This window comes from Colossoma macropomum, unplaced genomic scaffold (assembly GCF_904425465.1).
Source record: "Colossoma macropomum unplaced genomic scaffold, Colossoma_macropomum, whole genome shotgun sequence".
NCBI lineage: Eukaryota > Metazoa > Chordata > Actinopteri > Characiformes > Serrasalmidae > Colossoma > Colossoma macropomum.
The window spans coordinates 18,726,299-18,754,247 of NW_023494810.1; the positions used below are offsets into that span (position 1 = coordinate 18,726,299).

The following is a 27,949-nucleotide window of genomic DNA, read 5'->3' on the forward strand; positions in this document are numbered from 1 at the left end:
AGTGCTTTCATGTGGTAGAATATAAAATCACTTCCAGATATGTTATTTCCATGACCACATACAAAACAAAGTACTGGTAGGGCACCTTACTGAGGCAGAATGCTGTTCACTTGCGCTGGGTATGGCAATAACAGGAAAGTCATGCTGATCTGACCATCTGTCTGTTTGCATTTGCCACATTCATGTATTCTGTCTGTTCTTTAAAGAAGATAAGCAAACATTGCAGGTATGCAGCAGTAATTCAGATAGTAATATCAGTACCTCTATGCCTCTTAAACCATAACTCATTGCAAGTATTTTGTTCTTGATATGAGTAAAAAATAATTAATATTGAATTGCACCATAATTATGTTGCCACCAGCAATAACTGTAAGTTCTATGGGCTAAAGTCAAAAGGCATAGCTCATTCATTTTCACACATAAAACTTTGATATCAGCGTAACATTACATTTGGTGAAGTAATGCATTTTGATTTGTTGAGGACTCAAAGTTTAGGACTTGGGACTTATCTGCTACTTGCAACACAGTAACATGTTACCACCTGGGATAGAAACAGTTTTCAGTGCATCCATTTAAATTCATTTTAATTTCTTTTTTTGCGTCAAAAAGTCTAAAAATGTGAGATGGTGCAATTGTTCAACCTTATATGTTGATTAGGTAAATTACCAGAAAAGGTAATTTAATTATATCAAATTCTAAATAGCTTGGCGTCATTTTAAGTTACTTTAAAAGTAATCAACTCACTGAAAAAAAAGAACCAAAGTTCTTACTTCATGTGTCAGGTGGCATAACCAAAAATAAAGGACTTTTATTTTGACATGCTTTTATAAAAGACGGGCCAGGGTACTGCATCACACAGAAGACTCCAAGTGACCTTCATGGTGCAAAGCCAATGTCAGTAGCCCTTTCACAAATCTTGGAAAAGAATTAATTGATCGAATGATGTGTCATGGATAGAATGATTTAATTTTACCGTGTCAGGTGATATGACCTCAGGAAAACCAAGGAAATGTGTAATTATTATTGTTTATTTATTTGAAAAAAAGGATAAACTCAAGTTCAAGGACAAAGGATTCTGCGAGTATCTAAGCAGATGCCTGTTTGAGATCAGTCTGAAATGTCAAATGGAGCAACCAGTACAATTTTAATGACTGCAAATTTAATAATTGCAAATATGTATGCAGATACATATACATGTACGTACGTAAAATGCCCTTTGTCCTTTTTCATAAGATTTTTAAAAACTGTCATTTTGAAAACCTTATTTGGTAATGACCCCAAAATCGATTACCATGCTACAATTTTCCAAGGGCATTGCCCTTTATTGACTGAAATGCATTTAATCAATAAAGGGCAATGCCAAAGTGACATTTGCAAATGTCAAAAAATGTCATTACATTTTACTTTTAAATTTGGCAGAAATAATAGGTTTGTTGACATTACATTTAATGCACATCAGGTTTACACTATGATTCTTCTTTTAATTCCAAAACAAATTCAGGTCTACATTTATAAAGGGGGATTTATCCCACTGACAAAAAATAACAGCACAAATTATGTCCATGAATGCAAATAATGTAACACATAAAACAGTTACAGTGCATTTGTTAAGTAGAACAATGTACATTTAATTTGTTCTTGTTTGAGTGTTCAACAACTTTCATGTTAACATTAATATTATTTACCTGTTTTAGGTTCAGATTTTAAGGTTATTTATAAGTGGCTTGAGTTTCTGCTGACTGAGTTTAAGAAACTTGCAATTATATCTACAACAGCTGACAGTCATAACAGGAACAGCACTGTTTAAGTAAAACTACTGAGAGCAGGCAGGAAGCATAAATGTGGATTGGATGACATTTTAAAAAGCATATGGGAGAGTTTCACTCTCTCATTACTAATCTGTCAGAAAATGGTTGAGCAAAAACACTTCAATGGATAACAAACTAATAGGCAAACAGACTGCTTTGGTTCAGGCATTTTATTATTGTGAAACAAGCAAGTTAAACTTGCAATACAAAAATGAGCTTAAGCAGTAATGCAAAAATAAGACAATTTCAGCAGTCACTGGAGATGTTCAAGATGCTAGTAAGGTTCTTTTAGCCATCTCAATAACTCCCTCCTTGGTTTTGTTTCCCCCAATAAAGCCACTGCTATGGACAAAAATACAGCCAGGGATTCCACTGAGTTGGGACAATGCATTGTCTCTGATACCACGCCATTCCTCCAACAGTGACAACCTATAAATTTGGAGATATACAGTAAGATGAAGAATTAGAAGAAGAGGAAGAAAAATAAATTTATTAAACAGAGCATTTTTCATACCGGTAGCAATTCAAAGGGCTTTAGAAACAGGTGTTAAGTTTTAACAGTAATAGAAAAAAGTAAGAGTTAAATTTGATTTCTTCTATTTTAGTTACTGTTCGGTAACAGCAAAAAAAAAAAGGAAAAAATAAATAAGGAGTATTAATTTAAAATCATGAATATATTTAGAGATAAAAAACATACAAATGCATTAGGGAGAAATAATAAAAATAGTGTTTGGATTGTTGAGTGATCACTGATCAATGCAAAAGATGGAAGAAACTTCAGTTGCTGAAAGTAGAGTGGCAAAGATTCTGAGCATGCACCAATTTTTATCCAAATCTGGAGAAGCTACTACTGCTTAAACTTATAAATATATTTAAAATATAAATATATAAAAATATATTTAAAAATATAGAAAATATAAAAGCTAGTTCATGCCTTCATTACCTCGAGGTTTGACTACTATAATGCCCTGCTTTATGGATGTTCCTGCAAAAGCCTTAACAAGCTTTAGCTAGTCTAGAATGCTGCAACCAGAGTCCTTAAGAACTAGAAAGTTTGATCATATCAGTTATTGGTACACTGGTTGCCTGTTAAATTCTGCATTTAGTACACAAGTTTTTTTTTACCGCCATATAAAGCTCTAAATGGCCTCACCCCTTACCGCCATATAAAGTTCTAAACGGCCACGTCTAAGTGAACTTCTCATATTATGAACCATCACGCCTACTTAGGATCATCAGGTGCTGGCCTACTATTAGTACCTAGAATTGATAAATTTATATCAGGGGTAGAGTCTTTTCATACAAAGCCCCCCAGCTTTGGAATAATCTTTCAGTCAGTGTTTGGGACTAAAAATCCACTTGTTTAGGCAAAGCTTTGGTAAGTTTTTCCCTTTAGATAAGAGGTGCAGACCTGGGGATTCATGGACAGAGTATTATGGTGAATTGGGAATGTTGGTGCTGTCATCCTGCTGCTCTCATGCGTTCACTGAAGTTTATTACCAGTGGAGCAGATGGGCACTAACATCTCAAGGTGCCCTCATGTCCCTGTTACCTTCTGGCTCTCCCTTTCAGTTATGGTGTAATAACTAGGACTGTCACTGAGTCATTGCTGCACTCTGTTAGCACTGTATACTGTTCTCAGTCACTCCAAACCGAACTAACTGAGAGTATGTTTCTTTGCCGAGCCATTGCTTTACCTGCTTTTTTCAAAAAAGAAATGTTACAAATTACAATGGAAACACATATAAATAATTATTTGGCAAATAAGCACAGAATGAAGTCATATTACTGATGATGTTTCAGCTTTCGTACAAAGTCACTCCGAAACATGACAAAAGGCGCCAAGCACCAACTACTTAGGCCAAAGTGATGCACGGATAGATAGGTGTTCATATCTTGATGATAAAGTTAATAACGTTCTTATTTCTTAAAACATTGCACAAAATATATATTTACACATTTTATAAACAACTATGTATAGGATTTTGTCAGAGGTGTGTAGAGCAACTTTAACCCATACTCAAACAAAAAGTATTACTATAACATAAAAAGTAACTTAATTTAAATAAAGACTCAACCAGAAGCCTAGCCTAGGCTACCAAAACATAATTTCAATAGAAGGAGTAAAAAGGTATCAGTATAATTAAAAACTTCCAAAAGGCTTACGAACTTAAAAGTATAATTTAATATTAAATGCAGAACTGCAATTTAGCATTTATCAGTGTGTTAGGTGCTATTTTTTAAGATCCTTTTGGATAAAAAGCTCCAATGTGAGAGGTGTTAGCTACAGCAAAGCAGCCCAGGAGCTACACCAACAGAATGAAAACCAGAATTAAGATTTTAATTTGAAGTGGAGCTGAGTAAAAAGTAGATTTTCTTCTTCACACATTTATGGGTACCTTTTTTAGCTACACGCTAGTGAGTCTTACTGTAACTAAAGCTAACCAGCTAAGTTTGAACACCTCACTCGATAGCAATGCTAGTAGCCTAGATAGAGAGGGAAGATCCAAATTCAAGTGACTGACATTGACATTATTCATAAAGAGTTTTTAGCATGAGCAAACCAGTATTGTTAACATTGTAAACCTTTATGCTCAGTTTAAGCAAGCCGAGTTTAAGGTCATGTTAGCTAGCTAACATATTTAGAGTTTTTACAACATGTATTAAGTATGTATGTAAGTACTACTAAGTACTCCTTAGTAAATACTTAGTAAAGTACATAATTTATTATGCACATGCACACGCGCACACAATCTAAGCCGCTTATCCTCCTGGGTCGTGTGTGGATGCTGGAGCCTATCTCAGCGCTCAGTGGGCGGAAGGCAAATTTAGTATATTAAACCAGTACTGCAAGAGCACAAGAAGGATTCAGCAAATATATCTGACTCTATTTGACAGTGGGTGTCATTTGTAAATATACCAATTATACACTAGGACTATATAACCTGATATAATTGTGATTATGTGATATAATTATGCCAATTGAGCATGTTGAATCAGCATCGGCAATCAGCCATGAGAGAGGACAAACAAGAACAGACACGAAAGCAACCACAAAAAACGGTACTCTCTAGAGGACAAAAAGAGAATAGCCTCATTTTTCAATGCCAGTGCTAGTAGCAATTAGATTGGGCAAGTCTATTAAAATGTCTAAATTTCAAAAATAAATTTAAAATGATTACTGTAATCCCAATAAGAAAAAAAATTATATGCACTTTGAATATTGCAAATTAAATATGGACGTTTAACCACAATTTCCAGCCTTATTTACTGAGGTCTAAGAGGTTACTTTAGCCACTGTTCCTATCCAACACCAGCCAGTCGAGCAGTCTTTGTGACTGAAGATCCTACCACATATACATCAACAATGAGTCACTGCTTCTTGTCATTATAATCCAAAATCAAGGTCAACGGGGCCTGCTCAGTATTTTTATATGTGCCACAGAGCATAGTAGGATGTCAGTTGCTCTTTGATTTTTTTGTACCTTGAAAATATGTGGCCTGCATGATGTCCAGTATCACCTCTCTTAGCCTCTCATGCCCAAACAAGGGTGATCTCCTCTCTTATCTAGGAGATATACAGGGCCAAAAAACATTTAACATTTTACATTCTCTGTGATTTTGCACACTGCAGCAATCTTTTCAACAGTCAACGCTTTCAGCATGATGCACATAGACTGCGATTTCAAATGCAAAACTGGTCTTTGTAATCTTTGAGAAATTAGTGTCCAACTCCATTTTCAGTGATGCACTCTGATGACCACTGAAAATAAGTGCCAGTGCTTCAGGACATATTACAGACTCCTCTCACCCACTACTTCCATTCACTTCTACCTGGTAGAAGACTCAGGGCCATCAAAGCCAGCAAAACTAGATATGCTAACAACTTTTCCACACAGAGCTGTGGTACTCGATAACCACAGTGGACACTGAGCACTATGAGGCCTATATCCTGACTAAATATTTGTGTATATGATTCTTATGCAAGCATGAACTACAAGTATGAAGATTTGAGACAGAACTTTAAATTGACAGCACACAGGGATTAAGATCAGTTTTCAGAAGCTTAATGGGCCCTTTTCACAAAAAGTCATGATTACTTCCGGTTTAAGCAGGGTAAAATTAACTTCTGCTCCATATAACTACTGCAGAAGCGATGACAAAATGTTATGGTAGTGTACCATAATGCTCGAACACTGGGCTACAACAGACATATGTTCATTTTCGTGCAGTGTCATGACAAATAGTAAGTATAGGAAGGGGATGAAAGCACGGATTTAACTGTGTGGTGTAGCCCTGTTTACTGCTGCTGCAGCTGCCTCAGCCATTTCTCTTTCTTTGTACAACATGCCAGCGATTTCTGTAATATTTCTGTTTTCAAAAGAAAGGAGAACTTTTATATGTAGTATGAATCTGGTAGACGTTGCTTAGATGTAGCTATCTATGCTAGAAGCCACTGCTACCTGTAGCTTTCATTAGCTGCTGGCACCAGCTGGCTAGGTTCTGTGAGACATTTACAGCATGCTGTACAGCAGACCTTGTTTAAACTCTCTTTTAGCTTATGGTAGGCTAGCAGGCAGGTGCTTATTAGCTAGCCTATCATTAACAGTTTAAGGAACACCAGCAAGTAGCAAACTTCAATGCTAGCTGGCTAGCTATGTTAGCAATCTGCCAAACAGCATCGCTCTTTTAGTTTCAACGCAATTTATGAAGCAGTACTTCGGACAACATCCACCTTTCCCTGCTCCATCAAAAACACGACTCCTAGCTAACTTGTATCTTAGCATCATGGCTATGCTGTGACATTCTGTTTTCCATTTTCTGACATGGCTTCCCAGTTGTTTGTGGTCTGGGAAGAGCCATGTAAGGTCTCTGACATAATGTGCCAGCTAACATTAGTTGTTTGTACCAAGCTCATCATGTAAGAATTATTTCGTTGATGGTTTATTGCCTGCAATAGCTTTTAAAAGATTTTAGCTCTGTTTAAAGTTAAATCAGTGCTTCCATCAACTTCTTATTCTCACTGTTTGTCACGACAGTGCAGGAAAACTAAAACATAGCTGTGGTAGCTCAGTGTATGAGCATTATGGTACACTACTATAACATTTTGACATCGCTTCGGCAGTAGTTATATGGAGCAGAAGTGAGTTTTACCCTGCTAATGATTAAATTGGAAGTAATCATGACTCTTTGTGAAAAGGGTCCATTACTGCTAGTTTAAGAATTTTGGGCATATGGTCAAGCCCGAGAGATTATTATTGTTAGAGGAGGCTTAATTATTTCTGATAGCAGTTCTTTGAGTAAACTCATAGGAACTGGGTCAGGTATGCAGGTGGAAGGTTTTCAGGAGGAAAAAAAATTAAACAGCTTCATTTGTTAAATTAGAGTAAATGACTCGAAACTCTCTGCTGCAGTTGCACTGTACTCCAGACCTGCTTTACTTGTGTAAGGTGGTGTGGTTTAAATTTTTTTGTCTACTTGCTGTAGAGGATGTTATGATAATCTTAACACAATAGCGTGGGAATGAACATATATTATTACTCAAATGGAATTCATAAGAAATAACGTAATGAGTGTAGATTACTGTGATCCAGGGGAGGATGGTTATATTGTCTATGCAGACCTTAACGGTCAACATTTAATCAAGGATGTTGCTGTAAGTGAGCCCCATTATATTTTGAGTGAAATCAACAGAGCCTAAAATAAACACAAATGCTCTTCTCAGTGGATCCTGTGCTTTATCAAAATGAATATTAAAATCTTCTACAATTACTACTTTATCAGTGGACACTATGAGGATTGACAGGAAGTGAACAAATTCATGTAAGAACAGTATACATACAATATACAGGAATACATAAAATATATGGATTGTAATTAGTGAAAATACTTTCTATTTTGTAGCTAGACTGGTTGCATTAAGGAAAAGAATTTCTTTTTCTACAGTTTCTCAGCAACTCACTGTTTCCTGAATAAAAATAAATCACTAAAATTTGTTTAAAAAATTTGCTGCAGGTAAAGAGAATCTGTAACATTTTTCTAGTTAATGCCTCAAGTATTTGTATAATTAGTTACCTCCTCCTCTGTCATTTAACTGTAGCCTGTGGAGGAGGCCTCATTTAAAGCAAATTATTATTCTGGTCTAATCCAAGTTTCTGTGGTGCACAGAGCATCAAAATTATAATCAATAATAAATTAATTTAAAATGTCTTAGATGTAAGGGATCTTACGTAACACAGCCCTAGTTTTAGGTCAAGGGTGCTGTCACTACAAATAAGTTGAATTAGTCTGATATTGATTATGTTGCTAAAACAGACTTTAAGGGAACAGACTGTCTTGATAGAGTGGAACCTAGGTGGCATCAAACCATGTATGACACCAACTGTCAATTTATCCTTTAGGTCTTTTTTCCGGTCATGTTCACACCAACAAGAAAATATAAATTTTTAACAATTGTGGAACTGTAATAATTTTTAAATTACTTGTATTTGCTCAGTTGTCAGACTGAGAGGAATGCATGACTTAAAATAAACTATTTTTTCACAAGATAAAATAAAACTTGTGACTGCTTTTATGTTTTGAAGTTTACCAGCTGCAATTACTGTTGAAGCGCCCTCTAAGTGTAAAATATTATAATATTACTTACCACTTTGTGATCATATTAAAATGCTCAAATTCCTGTGCAATTAAGGAAACATACATATAGTTGCAAAGTTTAAAGTCTTAATGAGATGTTGTTCGAAACATTTTTTTATTTTAGTCTTAGTGAGATTAAATCACAAGATTGAGCACTGCAGAGAACAAATGAGGCTGATTTAAGCCTCAAATGCTTTTTCAGCTGATGACTGTATGTACAAATGAAATTGTCACAATCAGAGCATCACTGATAGATGTATATTCCCTTGTGTCAGAATAAGCCAGTCCAGACTGACTGAGTCGTATCTTACAGCCATATTGTGACTAAAATAAAGATTTAAATATTTAAAGATTTAAAATTTTAAATAATAACTGACCTGAATAATTGGTCCCACTGTGGTAGACAGGAGCAACAGAAAGCACGTCATAGTGACACAAGCTAAGTTAGCACAGCTAGGTGTTTTTAGCCTAGCTTTTAGCCTAGCCATCTAGCTATTTTTATTTAACTTTTTATACATACATGTACATATTTTTTTTTCATTTTTATACTTTAACTTTTTATACTTTTACTTTAACATTTTTAATAATTTTCATTTTACTATTCTTTTTTGAACTATTTTAGTTAATATTTTTGTAAAATGCTAAGTGAGGAGGACTGGGAAATCAAGACACTCAGTAAAGAACTGGAATCATTGGAGGCTGAGATTAAGGCACTGCTGTAACGTCAGACTCAACTGCACGCTCTAAAAACTCGCCTCGAGGCAGCCCGTGAGGCCTCACCTGAACCAGGCCAGACCTCTGAAACTTGTGCCGGGGACTCTCATGGTAACCCTGCACCTGTGAAAAGTGAAGTCTGGGAATGCCAGCATCGCAGAAGATAGCATAGATCCCCACCACCATTTCAGCCTGAACTCGCCACCAGCAACAGATTTGAAGTGCTGGGCTCTCTCTCCTCCCCTGCTCCTCCCTCGACCAATGTTTTAGTAATTTACAACTCAGTCGTGCGGAACATGAACTTGGCTTCAGCTAAAGGTAAAGCATCTGTTTTATCCCTCTCTGGTGCTCAAGTCATGGATATCGCAAAAAGGATGGCTATCAAGATCAAAAGAGTGAAGTTTTCTGTTGTGTAGCATACAGGAACAAACAACAGCCAGAGTTGTAGTTTCTGACCCTCTGCTAACATTTAGAGTAGGAAAACAGATTTCTGGCAGAATGAGTGGCTACAAAGGTGGACTGAGGACAATAACTTGGATTTTATTGACAATTGGAACACTTTCTGTGAAAGACCCTCTCTTGATTACAGAGACGGATTCCACCTAAGTTGCGACAGATCTATGTTTTTATCTTCAAACTATGAGAAGACAAACAGTAAAATGTGATGCAAAAATAGAGAAGTAAATAAAACAAACAGCAACTCCTCTGGTACTAACAGTTACTTCTCTATTTAAACTTTAGTAAGCAATCACAATACTGCATGTACTACAGGAACTAAAAGGAATAAATAGAAGTTAGTTCAAGTTTGTAAGCCTACATATTGCACCGTAACAGAGACTGTCTATCTGTGTAACTAATCATGATAGGATTCTTCTGACTGGTGATTTTAATTTTCATGTTGATGAAGCCTTAGACCAAAAAGCAACTAAATTTATAAAACTTTTAAACACATTTTATTTTACTCAGCACATAACTATTCAGACACATACTCATGGTCACACTTTAGATTTAGTCAGGTCACAAGGTTTATTTATTAACATAAATGAAATCCTTGATATCACTATCTCTGATCTTCACTGTGTGTTTTTTAGTATGCCTGCTTCTCTTGACATGAAAGACAGAGTAACAAAAATGAAGAAAAAAAATGTATTTTAACACATCAACAGCGAATGCTTTTAGTAACACTCTATATTGCAAACCTCCTCTACCTAATAACTCAACTGACATGGTTGATTTCAACTGTAAGCTAAGACGTATTTTTAGATACTGTTGCACCAGAAAAACTAAAAAAAAAAAAGTCACTGACCGCAAAAATGTCCTGGAAAAATGAACAGATAAACCAAGTGACTGCCGCAAACTATTCACTATGAAATTCTTAAAAAAACTGTATTAATGTTTATAACAATTCAGTACGAACAGAGAGACAGAAATACTACTCAATACGTATTAAGGACAACAGACACAACGCAAGAGTTTTATTTTCAATAACTAACTGCCTCTCACTGAGGCTTCAACATCAAAATGTAATGATGTAAAATAGGAGACTATTTTCATTCAACAGCAAAACACTATGAATAGTTTTAAAAAGATTACTGAGACAGAACTTTAAAAAGTCATGCAGTTAAATTCCTCTGTCTGTGTTTTAGATCCTATTCAGCATTTTTTAGAGAAGTGTTTGACAATCTTTGTCCAAGTGTGTTGGACATTGTAAATCATTCTTTGGAAACCGGCACTTTTCCAGAAACACTTAAAACATCAGTTGTAAGACCACTACTGAAGAAACATAACTTTGAACTCTCAGTTCTTAGCAATTACAAACCAATCTCTAACCTTCCATTTTTAAGTAAAATAACAAAAACTTTTCACAGCTTAATGATTTCTTAAACGAACAGAATATTCATGAAAAATTCTAGTCTGGCCTCAGAGCACATCACAGCACTGAAACTGCTTTAGAAAAGGTATTGAAAGACACAAAAATAAATGCTGATGCGGGTCATGTTTTGGTACTTATGCTTCTGGATTCAACTGCTGCATTTGATACTACAGACCACAGAATACTACTAAATCAGCTTGAGATCTTGTTTGGTCCTAATGAAACCGTGTTAAACTGGTTCTCTATATATTTAACAGGGAGACAGTATTTTGTAAACATAGGTGAACATATCTCAGATAAGCATGATATTCTTTGTTGTTTTCTTTGTATATGCTGCCACTGGGTCAGATTATTAGGAAGCATGGCATCAATTTTCATAGCTAATGCAGATGACAGACAACTAAAGCTTAATGAAGTAAAGACATAAATAATTATAATTGGTAGTGAAGCAAAGAGGAATAGGTTGTATGAAAGACTTGGAAATCTGGTTCTACAAATAAAAACTGTTGTCAGGAATCTTGGTGTAACTCTAGGCTCCGATTTAACTTTAAAAGCACATATATTACCAAAACAGCTTTTTACCGTTTAAGGAATATAGCACGAGTTCAGTTTTATCTGCAAGATGCTTTTATTACGCTATTATTATTATTATTATTATGGAGACCTTACCAGTTGCTTTAAAACCAAGTTTGAGATGCAATCCATGAAGTAGTATGAAAAAATGACTTTTCAAACCTTAATGATTTGAATTTTTTTTTTTTTTTTAAATTAGGCTTAGTGGATTACAAAATATTAATCTTTTTGTGCCACAGGATTTGATCATTACTCTGTGCCTCATATTAAAGCTTACCACTATCTGCAATTTGCAGTTACTGCTGAAGCTTCCCCTAATGATTGGAGACAATACAGCCATTCCACTGTCAGATTTTCTGTTGAATTGTGAAACATACATATATTTACAAAGTTTTAGGTATTAATGAGTTTGAAATCATTTCTTTATTTTAATCTTTGTATTGCATCGTCGTCTTGCAGTCAGTCTGTGCTTTACAGTCTAGATTTTTTTTCAATTATTATTTATACAGACTCTACAGAATGTTTAAAGACCAAGTTTGAGACAATTTGATAAAACAAAATGCAGACTAGTTTGCACAGCACATTTATCAAACAAATTTGAAGTGATCTATTTTTATCCGGGATTAACATAATGAGTTGCTGAGAAACTGTCACACATTTCACATATTTTGCCAATTATCTCAACAATTTGTTTGGGGTCCAGTCTGTCTTTCGCTAGTAGGCCCAACATTGCAATTATGGCTTTGACCCCAAAGGTACATGCCAGCAAAGTTTCACACATGAATATTAAGTGTTGTGGAGACTGGCCAATTCTAAGACTGTCAAATGCTGAAATCTGATTAGCCATGTTTTTCCAGATATGATGTCAATCTCAGTGAACCTGAACCAGAAAAGGACACAGTAGCAGCATGCACAATTTCACAACAGTACTTAACATTGCATAGCATTGTCTTACATGTTATAGTGCCCCCAAGAAATGCGGTTGCACTAAAATTTGAAAAGACCTTCCTAAGGTACATGTCTGCAACGTTTTACAACAATCCAGAAAAGCCTTTCTGAGTCAGAGCAGAATATGCATGGTTTTTACAGAGGAAGCTCTGACTCTGTATTTGATTGGCTTCTGGCAATTATGTTGTGTTGAAATTCCTAAGTTTTTGGAAAGTTTCTTAAGTTCAGTGTTTTTTTAATTTTATGGTCTAATTACTGATAATAGTCATTTTAAAACATGTTGAATTTGATTAAAGAATCGATTAGACTGTTTTGGGAACACTGACTGTAATTAACTTAAAATGCTGCAGTAAATATTTGATTTCTAGTCTGACAGATTTTACACCAAAATTCATTGCTTTTTGGTCAAATTATTGGTAATGGACATATTATAACATGCTGAATATGACAAGACAGGCAAAAGGGGTCTGATCATTTTGGCTGCAAACTGAAGAGTCAATTATATGGGATGCAAATTACTTAATGAACAGATCAGGTAACTCTGGCTGCCAATTACTTTAAAATGCTGCTGTAAAATTACTTCATATTTGGTTTGGTCATTATATCTACTGCTGTTTTGGTTTACTTACTGGTAATGGTTATGTGTTGAATTTGACTCCTGAATCAATTTGATGGGGTGCAAATGGCTACCTTTTTTAATTATTTGGTAAATTTGCCTGCATTTACTTTACAATGCTGAGGTAAAATGATAATCTTTGGTTTCTGCATAGTATGACATACTGTTGACAACAAATATTCTAAATTTTATTATACAATCGGATTGTGAAAAAAAGACGTTCACTTGTGAATATTTGCAAAAAAAAAAACAAAAACAAACAAACAAAAAAAAAACTGGAGCACTACCGAAGCTCTCTGTCCTGTGAGTTCTTGTGTGGGCCTGGGCAGCTGCACTCAATGCACTGCATGACGGACACGAGTCACACAACGTCACATTCATTGATCGAAAATGGAATGTAGATCAAGTTGAAATGGGAATGGGAATAATTCAACAACAACCAATGTGGCAATAATGGCAGAGAGTTCACAACCCAACTCAACTGCAGAGAGAGAGTGATTTGCATTCCAAGCAATTTAAAAAGCCCAGTTTGGAAATACCTAGGACAGTAGACGGCAAAATTGTAAAATCTTGATATAAAGCTGTATGCAAGCTATATAAGCTACAGTTGGCCTACCATTTCAGCACTAGCAACCTGAGGGCACTTCTCGAAGATATACACCTAAACGACCACTGCCTAATGTCTGGAACTCCACCCAAAAAGCCACATCTTGACTCATATTTTACACTGCCCACCACAAGTTTGCTATATGCAGCACAACAAGAGTCCCAATGGGGACCTGCACTCTTGTTTCATGTCAAGGAAAAAATAATTGCTGTTCCATGTTTATCACAGCACGGCTCGCTTGTAGCACTGAATGTCTGTTCTATATACCATAACCTATTTTTTTTGTTTATTTTGTAATGTGTATGTAGGTAGACATTTAAAAAAAAGGTTTATGTTGAAATATATACCTATACAACAACAAATAGTTTCTCATTGTATTTGTTTGCCCTCTTATGGACCAAATGTGCCAAAATAGATAGTCAAACGGTTCAAACCAATGTGATTTTTAGGAAGGAATAATCGAACGTCGTTTTTTTGACCAGTTTTGACAGCGCTAGTATGACAGATGTTGAAGTGATACGTTATTTGGACTATGTTATGAAAATTATTATTTCATAGTGTGATGAATTTCATAATGTGATGTAAGTTGTCAGACTCACAAATGTGCATTATTTTAGCCCAATTGCATGTGAATAAGCTGAACAGGATAAGATATTTGCTTGTTTTGCTGTTTTGAAACATGAGTAGCGCCCCGTAGTGGTGTTATCTACCATACTTCAATGGGTAGAAGAGAGTCCATACCTGGAGATATGCTGCCTAATAAGAAATCAATGTGGGGAAAAAAAAGGCAGCAAGGCCTTCCCAAAAACACAACATGATCCCACCTTGATGATGTAGTTGTTGGAGGAAAATGTTTGAATATCCCTGGCAAAATATTTTCTTGTTGATTTCCTAAGTGAAAAAAGTTAATATACCCTTTACAGGGAACACAGAAATATACCATTTTATATGCAAATTTTAGTGCACAATTTATATTTATTTTAGTCTGAAAAAACAAATGTGCCATGACTTTTGCACAGTGCCATGACTTGTGCACAGGCCATTTTATGTTCAACCTGTTAAATTCAGCAAATAAACAGTAAATATGTATTAAAATGTGCAGAAGTGTGTTCTCTCTAGATGATATGTTAACTTATTTTCACTTAAAATAAAATCAACCAAAAATTTCATTTGTGCAAGCGCAACCAAACTTTGCAGTCGACTGTATATTTCTATCTGAATTCATCTATGACTTTTTTTTAATACAGACCTTTCATTTAATACAGAAATGCACAAATGGTATTACTTAATAGAACATTGTCTTTTGGGACAAATTAGTGATGATTTAGACATGCAGGTTGCGTGATATTATTTGGTTGGTTATAGAGTGGATATAAAAAGTCTACACACCCTTATTGAAATTGCAATTTTTTGTGATGGAAAGCCATAAATCATATCAGACATCTTTAATGTTATATTGCAACCAACAAATTTCAAGAGAAAAACAAACAGATCATTGCTAGGAAAGATAAAAAATTAAAAACATTTTATTTTTCTGTTTGACCAGACAGAATTTGCCTTAATTTCTGGCTTTACATTACAAAACCCTGTAATTCCATTAAAGGTGTATAGACTTTTTTATATAATGTAAGCTTCCAAAGGTAAAAAAAGCAAGCTCTGGATACCAAACATGTACTGGTTGATCGGCTACATTTGGGGTAAGCTGAAAATTGGTAACACTTTGGGTTACTTTAAAATATCTGACAGCAAATAACTAAATGTGCAAAGCCAAAATAAGAGTTGGACCATCAGTTGACAATGAAAAAAATGGAAACACATACTGAACAATAATATAAATGCAACACTTTTGGTTTGGCTCCCATTTTCCAACAGTTTGATAAAAAGTATTTTTTTCTTAGAAATGTTTCACGTTGCTACAGGCAAATGATGGTCACACCAGATATTCATGTAGAAATTCTGTTTTATGACCCACTGTGCTTTCTGGAGGGGATTTTTTTTTTCCCAGTGAAAAGTGTTTATATTTTTGTTCAGTATGTGTGTATTACTTGCAATACAGAACATTTATAGGTCTGAATATTTTTGCAAGGCACTGTGTGTAAACAATCTTTAGCACTTTTTGAAAGTGTGAATAATGAGAATAAACTAAAACCCTCTGCATCTGTGAGCCAAAGGAAATCAACACTTCTAATAAAGCTTCACAAATTCATTACTGTCAAGGTTCTGCTCTATAGTCATGATTAGCACAATGTTTAATGAATGTCATTCACTGTTTCTTTCTCTTCAAACCTTTCACATTCTTGATTTACACACTCTGGGCATTTTATATTTGGCTCAAATATGTGTGTTGTAACAAATCTGCTGAAGCCCTACACTGGCACTGCTGTCCTAGTAGGCAAAAAATCTCACTGATTTTCCTGGTCAGTCTGAAAGTAGTACTAAACATAAACCAACATTTTGGCCTAAACTGGTTTAACTTTCTGCACTAAAAAGATCAAGTAGATAAGGTAAAATCCTTGTTGAATCTTAAAGGCATGTAGAATATGTATATGTAAGCACGAAAGTAAGTACAAATGATGGGAAAGTTGAGGTTTGTCATAAACAAAAACTCCCTGCATTTATCACTGTGGATTCCAGAGGTTATGAAGGTCAGACAAGCTAAATTCAATTCTGACAGTTTCTAAAAAGAATAAGAAGTGTTTCAAAAAATAAAAAGTAAGAGGTCTGTGACTTAAACTCTACCTGTTTTGGAACGTGTTGAGCCCTGTCGGCACACACTGGACTCTCCACTGGCCATTCTGGTCTGGATAGAGCACAAATTTGATTGGTACCTCCACCTTTAGCTCTTTTTCCAAGGCAAAGAGATGCTCTTTCCAAGGACATCCACCTTGGGCCAGCATAATTATCTCCCCACTGGCATCCACCTATGCAAAAGCAATTCTTTGAATAACAAGCACTACCTCTACTCACAAACTCATTTACTCTTTTTCATGCTCAACTCACACATACCATGTGTTAATGATATGAATAGGGCTAAATGAAAAATTCTCTGTAGTACAGAATTCTTTGTGAATCTAAGCTACAGTGCTTACAGCAAGTGTCTTGGTTACCTGACGCCTTGTCTGAACAGCAGCCTCCACTACTGCTCGTGCAGGGAGCCATGCATTTTGATAGTAGTCCAATCGATCTAAGAACTCAGTTCCCACCAAGGCCATGGCTTTAAGAAAACCCTCCTATAAAAAAGAATTACAAAAGTAACATTTCACTTAAACCTTCAACCCACAGATGTCATCACTTGACATGATACTTGTCGCTGAGCTCATTTGTTTGATACTCAATGTTTACATTAGCTAACAAACTATTCCCCCAGTTAAAATATACCCATGGTGAATTATGAGGTTGTCTATCTTGCACATGCTTTCTGAAAGACATTAAAAGTTAAGGTTTTACTTGTTAAAACTCTCAATCTCACAATGTGTCTGGTTCTCTAATAATGCATGTTGTAATTCAAACAGTTTAAAATTAAAATATTTAAAAGAAAAATAAACTAAAGGCATGTTCTATAATACTTTTCTTATTAAAATCAAACAAATACTCATGTTCAGAAGTAATGGAAAACACAGGAAAATGCAGATATATTTTTAATCTTAAGATTGATTTTTCAATGAAGCGTCACAGTGCCATGAGCTTTAACATGGGTACCAGGTGAACAAATATTTTCATTTATTCCAGTTAAAAGTTGGATGTAGAAAACAATATTATAAAATTTTAACCAAAACACAGTATTGTGCAAAAGACTGACCTTTCATTTTTTTAATACACCGATCAGGCATAACATTATGACCACCTCCTTGTTTCTACGCTCATTGTCCATTTTATCAGCTCCACTTACTATATAGGCATACTTTGTAGTTCTACAATTACAGACCATCTGTTTCTCTGCATACTTTGTTAGCCCCCTTTTACCCTCTTCTTCAGTGGTCAGGACCCCCATGGACCCTCACAGAGTAGGTACTATTTGGGTGGTGGATCATTCTCAGCACAGCAGTAACACTGATGTGGTGGTGGTGTGTTAGTGTGTGTTGCGCTGGTCTGAGTGCATCAGACACAGCAGTGCTGCTGGAGTTTTGTCAACACTGTGTCCACTCACTGTCCACTCTATTAGACACTCCTTCCTTGTCAGTCCACCTTGTAGATGTAAAGTCAGAGATGATAGCTCACCTGCTGCTGCACAGTTTGTGTTGGTCCTCCTGTAGTCCTTCATCAGTGGTCACAGGACGCTGCCCACAGCACACTGTTGGCTGGATATTTTTGGTTGGTGGACTATTCTCAGCCCAGCAGTGACACTGATGTGTTTAAAAACTCCAAAATCCACTCAGACCAGTGCAACACATACTAACACACCACCACCACCACATCAGTGTTACTGCAGTGCTGAGAATGATACACTACCCAAATAGTACCTGCTCTGTGAGGGTCCATGGGGGTCCTGACCACTGAAGAGCAGAGTAAAAGGGGGCTAACAAAGTATGCAGAGAAACAGATGGACTACAGTCTGTAATTGTAGAACTACAAAGTGCACCTAAATAGTAAGTGGAGCTGATAAAATGGACAATGAGCGTAGAAACAAGGATGTGGTCATAATGTTATACCTGATCCATGTATATAAGAATTGGTGTTTTCAGGATCTGTAGCTCTGGTTTCCTGGCCAGCAACGCAATCCAGGGCTAATTGGAAAGGGCACATCACGCTCTTCTGTGCAGTTTCTCTTCGCTCATTTCTCATTTCGATCTACAGTGCTTCAAAGATCAGATATTAAACACTGCTAGCTGAATATTTGTAGTTGGTTGGTTTCAAACACTCTAGGAGCACTGCTGTGTGTGCTCGAGGTTGTAACTTGCTAGGTATACTAGTAGGTTACAGCCACCCGTTATGTGCTGTGGACACACAATATAGTTGCCTGGAAAGTAGATATGCTTCCTTGTCAAAACAGGTTGACAAGAAGTCTTGTAGGCCAGATGTGATCTTGTCACAACAAAATCTGGGAACAATCATGAGAAATTTTAGGTTAAATGGGGGTGGGATGGTACCTTTACTGTGGTGGGAACAAACAGAATCTAAACCTAACACCTCAAGAAGGCAGAGTTCTAATTAAGGGGCGGCAAATAACCTAACTCAAACTACCTCAAAAACAACTGTCGGCTAACAACAGTGTTTCGCTCCTTAGCTTGTTTTGCTTATGTTGGTGATTGCACTCGGGATATTAAAAGAGTACCGACTAGAGGAATTTGGGGGCAGTTTTAGAGAGACTCTTATCGGGTGGATTTCACTACAATTTACTACCAACAGATAAACTAGTTGTTCTCATTATGATATCATGTCTGTGAGACTAGACAATGAGCAGATATGCATTCCTGACTTTACTGGCTCATATGCAAGTGGATACACTTCTTGGTTGGCTGATGGGTGGTCCACAGTAATTGTTTTTTCTCCAATTTACAGGACCTAGGTCAGCCAAAGACACTGAAGTTTTTTCTTCTGAGCATGTACTGTATTGACACCTGCAAGAATGTGAGGAGAACTTAACAGGCTGACCAGATACTACAGGCATGACAAGCGTATATCATGGGCACCTAAATGTTACTGTTAATACCCATTTACTGTTTTTTATGTAACTCTGAACATAATTGTTTGATTACAATTTTTTTTAAACTTTCTCTTTTGGAAGTTCATTTTTAAACTACAGGACGAAAAATGTAACCAAATCATCATTAAGGTAAAATGCAAATCAAATTGAAATTTTTACCCCACTATCATATACCCTCTCTTGCAAATAACTAACTCAAGTTGGCTGTCATGGTTAATTTAGATGGTTGTTATAGTCAATTTAAATGTTTGTAGCAGCTTATAAAAGATTTCTTGAAAGAGGTTATTTAAAGATAACTTGACAATGAACATGAGAATTTTTTTTTAAAAAGAACTACCTTTTTCCACACTAACCTCTGTGTCCTGGCAATCACTATTCCACCGTGGGTTAAGATAGCCAACACGAGCACTGAGGGTGGTGCTGATAGTGTAATGTGCCTCACCATCACACTGAGAAATCCCGTTATCCACTGCATCCACTTCCTCAACAAAGTTCTCGTACAGCTGTACAAAAAAAAAGGTCAGTTGGTCAGCAAATCAGCAAGATAAATGGATGTCAGAAAAAAAATTAGATGCAGAGCAACTTTTATGAAGAAGCTTGCTCGGTCACTCATCTTCACCAGGCTGATGTTTTGCTTGCATGCACATGTTATTTTCACATACTTTTACAGTCACAAATTTCATACATATGAACTAAAATGTTGGGAACAGGTTAATTCCTCCAGATGTAGTCAATCAGCCAAGGTATGTCTGGTGTCAGTTACTTTATTTTCAATGAAGAAATCCATTCCTTTATCTACCCATACAATGCTTCCTATTCCACTGTGACTGGCAAAGATGCACCCTCACTCTCAACAGGTGGCATACTTTTCATCTAACAGTGCTTCTTTTTTTCCACCAAGCACACCTTTGGTGATTGTGGAGAAAAAGGCCTTACAGGGAGGCTCACAAACACACACACACACACAGACTGCAAACAAACTAGCTACCATAGGCGCTGCCCTGATACAGAAATCCTGAAGTATTATCCATAGTATTATGCATACAGAAGTACAACCAAACATGTTTGTGCCAAAAAACAGTGCTACAAATCTTCATGAAGACTGGGGATCAAGCTATTTCTATAGGGTTACAAACACACACACAAAAAAAACCCTGATATTTTAGCACAGTAGCCCAGCATAGCTAAACATTGTTTTCCACGAACACAATAAATGCACCTTCACATATTGGTTTGGAATTTCGGATAAATCTATACATCTGTCTGATGAAAATGTTTTTCTGTTGATACTACAAGATTCCAATCCTGCATCCCTGCATCACAATGTGATCCTTAGGTCAGAGCCTTTTTAAATGGCCACTCAAAAGTGTGACAGCATGATACCGTTCCTCAATCACAACTAATAATACTAGAAGTATCAAGTCTTGTTATTCTATTAAGTAGTCTTAGTATTCTATTAGGTCTACACATGTATTAAGTCAAGTACACACGTGGCTAAACCAGAATACAAAATCAATCTATAAAGCATACTGAGATTAATAGAACTGGATTCTTTAAAAAGGTTTTTGGGACATAAAACAGAGCTAAAAGTAACATTTAAAATTAAAACTTGGGTATTCACCTTGTTGAGTTTATCTGTGCTTGTACACTGTCAGAATACATGCCTCAATAGACAAAGTGGATTTGCTGCTCTGGAACCCCTAAAAAACTGTGTTCTATTAATCAGTCATGCATGCCACCAATGCAAGTATGTAATTGTATATTTATGATGTGAATGGAGCAATGGGATGGCGCAAGCAAACAACTTCTTCGCTTCTAGTGGTTCACACAAAGGACTGGCTTCACAGACCCAGATTAATCCTGAATGGGCAAAACCTAAATGCACAAATCTTTTGGACAAATCAAGAGCTGAAACCCCATTGACAGTGCAGTTTAGTCCAATCTAGACTTAATGTTTATCCATGAAATGAGCCCAAAATCAGTTTGAGGGCTAACAGCCCCCTTTTGTGTTGAATTTTCAGCCTGCTAAACGTGCGTCACCACAATCATGCTCTTGGTTTCAAACATTTAGTGGTTTTTGTAACTTTTTCTAAATGATACATGAGTTTATATAGAAAGCATTTATTAAACTTTCAACTATACCTTTGTTTACAAAATTGGTGTGTCAAAGAATCATAAGTGAGAATAATAATCAATTCTAAGCCAAAGAAAACTGTGATTTCAGTTTAATGAAAAATAATGCAAGCTTGGAACAGACATTCAAGTAACATTCTTGTAAATATTTGACAGTAAAATAGTAAATATGTTTATATGGTACTTAAAATACTGAAATGTAATGTAATAAATACCCAGAAAAGTTTGAAAGAAATAAGAATTATAATAAAACACAGCTTTAAAAAACTTTTCTAAAGTGTCTGGGTGTGGTCCAACAAGTCTGTGTGATTGACAGCCCTCAGTCCACGGCACCCAGGCTGCTACATCTCTGAAATAGAAAAACACAACATTGTGGGCAGGGACAAATTAGTAAAAAGGGCATTATAGAGCTGAACAGTGACCACCCACTTTTTCAGTGGCTCCGGTTCTGGGAAGTAAAAATCACATTTGTTTTTTTTTTTTTCATTGACTTTTCAAAAAAAATTTAATTATATGTAGACCATATAACTAAATCAGCTCAAACTGGAGTCCCACAGCAAAATAATAAAAAAAAAAAAACATTTATAGTTAGACATTTACAAGACTACGTTATGATCTATTTAAACTCAAGGCATTCATTGAGACAGTGATAAACTAAATATATACAAAATCATCTGGAACAGTCTTCCCTTTTTTATTTCATAGATTAAAACATTGGGTATTTTAATTCTTTGGCCACTCTTATTTAATTTATGCATGCTGCCTTTTGGCCAAATACTACAAGACTATGGGCTATCTTACCACAGCTATGCAGATGATACTCAGATCTACTTGGCGCTTTCCCCAGTCAACTATGGTTCCCTTGACTCACTTTGTAAGCGCCTTGAGCATATCATAACATAACTTGGATGGGACAAAGCTTTCTGCAGTTGAATAAAGATAAAAAAAAAAGTTTATTTTATTTGGGAATAGCAATAAGAGGTATAGACTAGTTGCCTATCTGGAGCCCTAAAATCTGAAGAACTTCTACGAAACCTTGGCATACCAATAAACTCTGATCTTAGTTTTAGCAATCATGTCAAAGCAGTTACTAAATGAGCTTAAAAACATCAACAAGATCAGGGATTTTCTAACAAAACCAGATCAGGAGAATCTCATCCTTTATTTCTAGCAGGATTGATGACTGTAATGGTTTCCTAACTGGACTCCCAAAAAAGACAAACAAACAGATGATTCAAAACGCAGCTGTCAGAGTTAAAGATGCAGTCTGTCAGGCCAAATTAGACAGGTGGACAACCAGAGGAACCATTTCTAATGATATGAAAATACAAATATTTTAAACAATTATGGCAGTCAATCAAAAGAGTAAAGACAAAAGACAAGAAATAACTTACATTTTTAAACCCCTCAGTCAGCAGAAACGACCACTCCATCCGCCATGCTTTTCATATTGAAGAGATGGAACTCTCAACCATCGTACAGCATTATGGGATTGCCTTTGCCGAGAAGGATACATGCAATGCTGCCTTCAAATCTGGTCAAAATAAGGCACCTTAAATGACAGCTGACATGCTGCTGTCAGAATGGGACTGCCTTTACCTTCGGACTGCGTAAATGCTACCTTAAAATGTTTCCTGATTTCATTTGATTCTTTTTTTTATCCAGAAATTAGAAAGGTTGTAATTATGCTTGGTAGATGTTTGACAGTATGCATAACACCACTACAGACCTGGGGCTATATTACATTAAGCTTCCTATTTTTTAGTCCTAAATTAAGATGTGAAAACATCAATAGGTTTCACATATTTGTACTACAGAAACAAATATATTGGAATTATATCTTATCTTACAGCATATTATCTCAAGTTAGGAAATCCTAAACTACTCGATCGAGGTTGATAATCAGTTATATCTGAAAAAGGTAAAAAGTTAAAAAAAGGTGTGTGTGTGTATATATATATATATATATATATATATATATATATAAATAAAAGGTAAAAACCAAGCTAAAAGGCAACAAACTGGAGAATGTTGAATATTGTGACAGCGTGCCCTGCTGTTTATCAGTAGCCACATTTACATGCAGCATAATAATCCATTAATAATCTGACTAATAGCTCAATCGGAATAGAATACATCCATGTATACACCTCAATCGGAACAGTCTATTCCGATTGAGGCCATTCGGAAATCAATTTCTATCCGATTGACGTGGGTAATTCTGTAAATAATCCGTTAAATAGAAGAATAATAGCCATGTAAATGCCTGTATCTGATTACATTTCCAATCGGACCATGTAAGTACGTTCTGCGCATGTGCGTTCGCGTCTTAGCAAAAGTTTATAACATTCAACATGGCGGGAGCAGAAACTGGTCTGCAGAGAAGATGAAGTTTATGTTTTAAACTTGGACCTCACGTCATGTTCGCTGTCATGGTAACGTTTACACTAAGTGGTACTCCACGCATGCGCATCATTTTGGATCGGATTACTTGTAGTGCGCAAGTAACCAAAGATTTTCCATCAGATTGCTGAGTACACTGAGCATGTAAACACTTCAGTCTTAATCTGTAATCAGAATGCATTCAGTCGGACTGGCAAAAATCTTTGCATATAAGCATAGCCATTGTCTCCAAGGGTTCAGTTTCCGTTTCCCAAAGCTTTAGCCGGCATCCAAGCCACACTACGTTATTCCTCCTAATAAACAGCCATACATTTAACTCATTGTCTCCTCATTATTCACCGCCATTGCTGCAATATCTTCTTTATTGGGTTTTGATCAATATTAACACACAAAGATGATAGACAGTGGAGACTGTATCTGCAGTGCCTTGGATGTTAAAAATGAATTAGAAAAAAATAACATTCAAAGGTTTAACCACTGTAACATAAATTAATGCAAAATTATTATTCAAGTTATAGTAAACTATGCTGCCTGTCACAACCGATGGATAAAACAGGAGGACACCACTAAAGTTGCCCTAAAGTTAGAACAGTATTTACTACATTTTGTCTACTCAGAATGCTTCTGTAATACTGTTTTCTTATCTGGAGTTAGAATAACATTAGCAACTTAGGAACTTTTATTCTGTAACAGCTACTGTCCTAAATGCAGTCATAACTGAAGTTGTCAAGGTAAACTAAACAAATAAGATTTCAGTTAGGAGGTTTCTGTAGAGCTTAATTTGACATAAAAATGTAACTTAAATTGAACTATTGATCAGAAAATCACAATATTTTCCCCAAATCACTAAGCCCTAGCAAAAGTCAACAAAATCAAAGTCAACAGCTTTAACCTTATAAACAATATACTTAGTTTTTCTTATATGCTGCAACACAAAGTCCAGCCAATATGTTATTTACTGTATATCTTTCTGTATTTTTTGATGTTTCAAAGGCTACAGAAACTAACCTTATCAAATAGGATCTCCAACTGTCTGCTGTCCTGTGTCAGCCCTGTAAGCTGGGAAAGAATTCGTCGACCAAAGTGAAAATAAACCAGACCAGCTGAGCTCAGTTTGGTTACCCATGGCTTCTCTGGGCACAAACTGTTGAAGCTCTCCACAAAGGATCTGTTTGGAGAGAAAAAAAAAGTGTTATAACCCTGTGTCAAAAGAAAACTGTCTTAACATAACTGAATTTATTTGGAAACACTTGGCATATTAGAGTACTTGTTTCAACTCAGTTTTAGCTAATCACAAGTAGAGATGAAACGGTTACCGGTTTCACGGTAAACCGCGGTAAAATTAATGACGGTTAGTAGTACCGTTTGAACTTTAAAGTATCGTTAAAACCGCGGTCGATTACCGCGGTGTGAAAACTCGGAGAGTCGGAGATATTTCAGCCTTCTAAGAAGACCAAATCTGACGTTTGGTCATATTTTGGGTTTTATAAGAATGCAGAAGGAAAGTTAATTGAAGATGACCACCCTGTCTGCAGAACATGCCGAAAGAAAATCGCGGCGAAAGGGGGCAACACATCAAACCTTACCGAGTCATTTCGCGACCACCACCCGCTACTTTTTGTGGTTTAACGGTTTGTGTGGTTTAACCTATGCTTATGGTTCGTTAATAATGTTAAATGAAGCTTTTCGCGTCAAAAAAAAGAAAAAAGAAAGACAATCGGTGAATCAACTGTGAATCGAAACTAAAGCGTTTAACATGTTTCTGTGGAGCAGAGTCTCCAAAATGAACTCTGAGTTAACAGTCACATGAGCTCTGGAACGAGACGCTGCAGAGGTTCAATCTGCACAGCTCCCCTTTTTCGTCTCGTTTGCAGTGTTTACTGTCTGAGAAGAGAATAACTGTCTCAAATCACTCAGTGTCCCCTACATAGTGCGCTACTGTTCAAACACGATCATCATCAACAAGCAGCTGAGTTTTAAATAGGGAATTTGTAACCTGTTGTTAATGTTGATTATAGATGACTTAGTCGAACGTTTCTTGCACTCTTTGGGTGAAGAATTTTCTATTTCATGATCCACGAAGTGCACTACATAGGGAAGATAGTGTGCTTTGAGACGGGACCTTGCGCGAGTAAACGCTGCGTGCTGCTTTTAGGAAAAGCAGAGTTTCAGAGATTAAATTTCAGGAGTGTTTCTGCCGCAGTTTAGATGCATGTTAATTTTAAATTATGTTTTAGTTTTAAAATGCTTTTAGAGAAGCAGCTCCACAGGTGAAGACACACTGTGTGAGTTCTACACTGTCTGCAGCTCACAGCGCGGTCACGCAATTCCTCTGTGATTTTGGGTACACTAATGCTGCAGTTGCAGTTCGGACAGAAATCCCCCGAGTGCAGCACTTCTTAGAAGTAGTAATTTTCCATTAAGACCCACCTCAGAGTTGGTCCAGATTTAATTCTCTATGCAGGGAAATCCACAGTTATTGTAATTAATAATAATAATAATAATAATAATAAAAATAAGAAGAAGAAGAAGAAGAAAAAGAATAATAACAGTAATAATAATAATAATAATAATAATAATAATAATAATAATACATTTGCTATTCTTTCGTTTACAGAGTATTACAAGTATTGTAAGTAATACAAAAGTAATACTAAAAATGTATTGACCTTATTTTTTAATGTTTATGCAAATAAAAAGTGCATATTGCTGCCAATTCTATTTGTGTTAATATAAAAGTTGGTGAAATGAGTTTCAGTTTGTGTATCAGTATTTATTTTTTTATTTATTTTACTTTTCAAAACATTTGAACTATATCGCGATAATACCGATAATCGTGATAATTTTGGTCATGATAATCGTGATATGAAATTTTAATATCGTTTCATCTCTAATCACAAGTCATAAACAAAATGTTTCTGTTCACAGCTTCTCCACAGAAATGTCCAACTCCAAATAACCAACAATAATCCTCTGTATCCAGGCTATGATCTCAACTAGACTTGAAAAGAAATGTGGGCAAGACCAGGCCCTTCAAGGAGATTAGCATTTTTTAAGAAACCAAGGAGAAGTCATGGCAGGACCTTGTCATTATCATAGGCCAGTAGCCAATTTCATCCAGTTGCAGGGCTTGCACATGGAAATGAATAATTAAGTACTTCGATTTTTTCCCCCAAATGGGTCAATTAAACTGGATCATAACCTACATTAAAAAAACTACAAACAATCCCATTTCAGTCTAGAATGTTACTTCATGCACATCTATGAATATACTTGCAAGTCCAAAAGTAACATTGAAACAAACTCTGCATTATTCCAAAGATTGTTTAATAGTTTTGATATCTTTACTATTATTTTAAAATGTGGAAAATAGTATGTGAAAATGTGAAAAACAAGAAAAACCTTTCTATTAGCATATCCAAACTTTTGACTGGTACTGTACAAAATAGCAAAGAATTGTGTGATCCTTATGGGGAGAACACTGACAGTCTGCACACTGTTTAACTGACTATATTAACTTCTGCATGGAGACCACCGTACCCACCAAGAGTGTTCTGTGTTTCTCCAACAACAAACCTTGAATCAACCCTGATATAAAGGCTCTCTTGAAGAAGTAAAAGAGGGCCTTTAGATCAGGAGACAAGGAGGGCATCTGGGAGGGAAAAGCCAGCTAACGGAAAAAGATGGAGGAACAGCTGCAGAAAAACAACATTGATGGGGCCTGGAAAAGTCTTAAAACAATCTCCCAACACAAGAAACAAGACTCTCAGGCTGTAGGGAACCAAAAGTGGGTGAACGCTTTCAATCTATTTTTCAATAGATTTGATCACTCACCTCCCCTACACAGTTATCCCTGTTGCAACCCCCATCTTCTGCGCTCCTAGTGTACTGCCCTCCTAGTGTACTGCCCTGCCCCCTCTCCCACATTCGCCCCCCTCTCCACAACTCTTACCTCACAGCCCCCCACCCCAACTGGTTCCCCTGCTGTCAGCCC

The 27,949-nt window shown here is 36.1% G+C and overlaps 1 protein-coding gene across 1 annotated transcript in view; it reads right to left on the reverse strand.

Annotated features, from left to right (window-relative positions):
- Positions 1 to 1,963: 1,963 nt before the first annotated feature.
- myg1 (myg1 exonuclease) overlaps positions 1,964 to 27,949 on the reverse strand; it is a 50,372-nt gene continuing 24,386 nt past the window's right edge. Inside the window, exons 3-7 of the mRNA XM_036559161.1 lie at positions 24,964 to 25,123; positions 19,773 to 19,922; positions 16,883 to 17,005; positions 16,515 to 16,696; positions 1,964 to 2,237 (exon numbers count right to left, since the gene is read on the reverse strand). Of these exons, the coding sequence (XP_036415054.1) occupies positions 2,075 to 2,237; positions 16,515 to 16,696; positions 16,883 to 17,005; positions 19,773 to 19,922; positions 24,964 to 25,123 (778 nt within the window). The 3' untranslated portion in view covers positions 1,964 to 2,074. The remainder of the gene's footprint in view (positions 2,238 to 16,514; positions 16,697 to 16,882; positions 17,006 to 19,772; positions 19,923 to 24,963; positions 25,124 to 27,949) is intronic.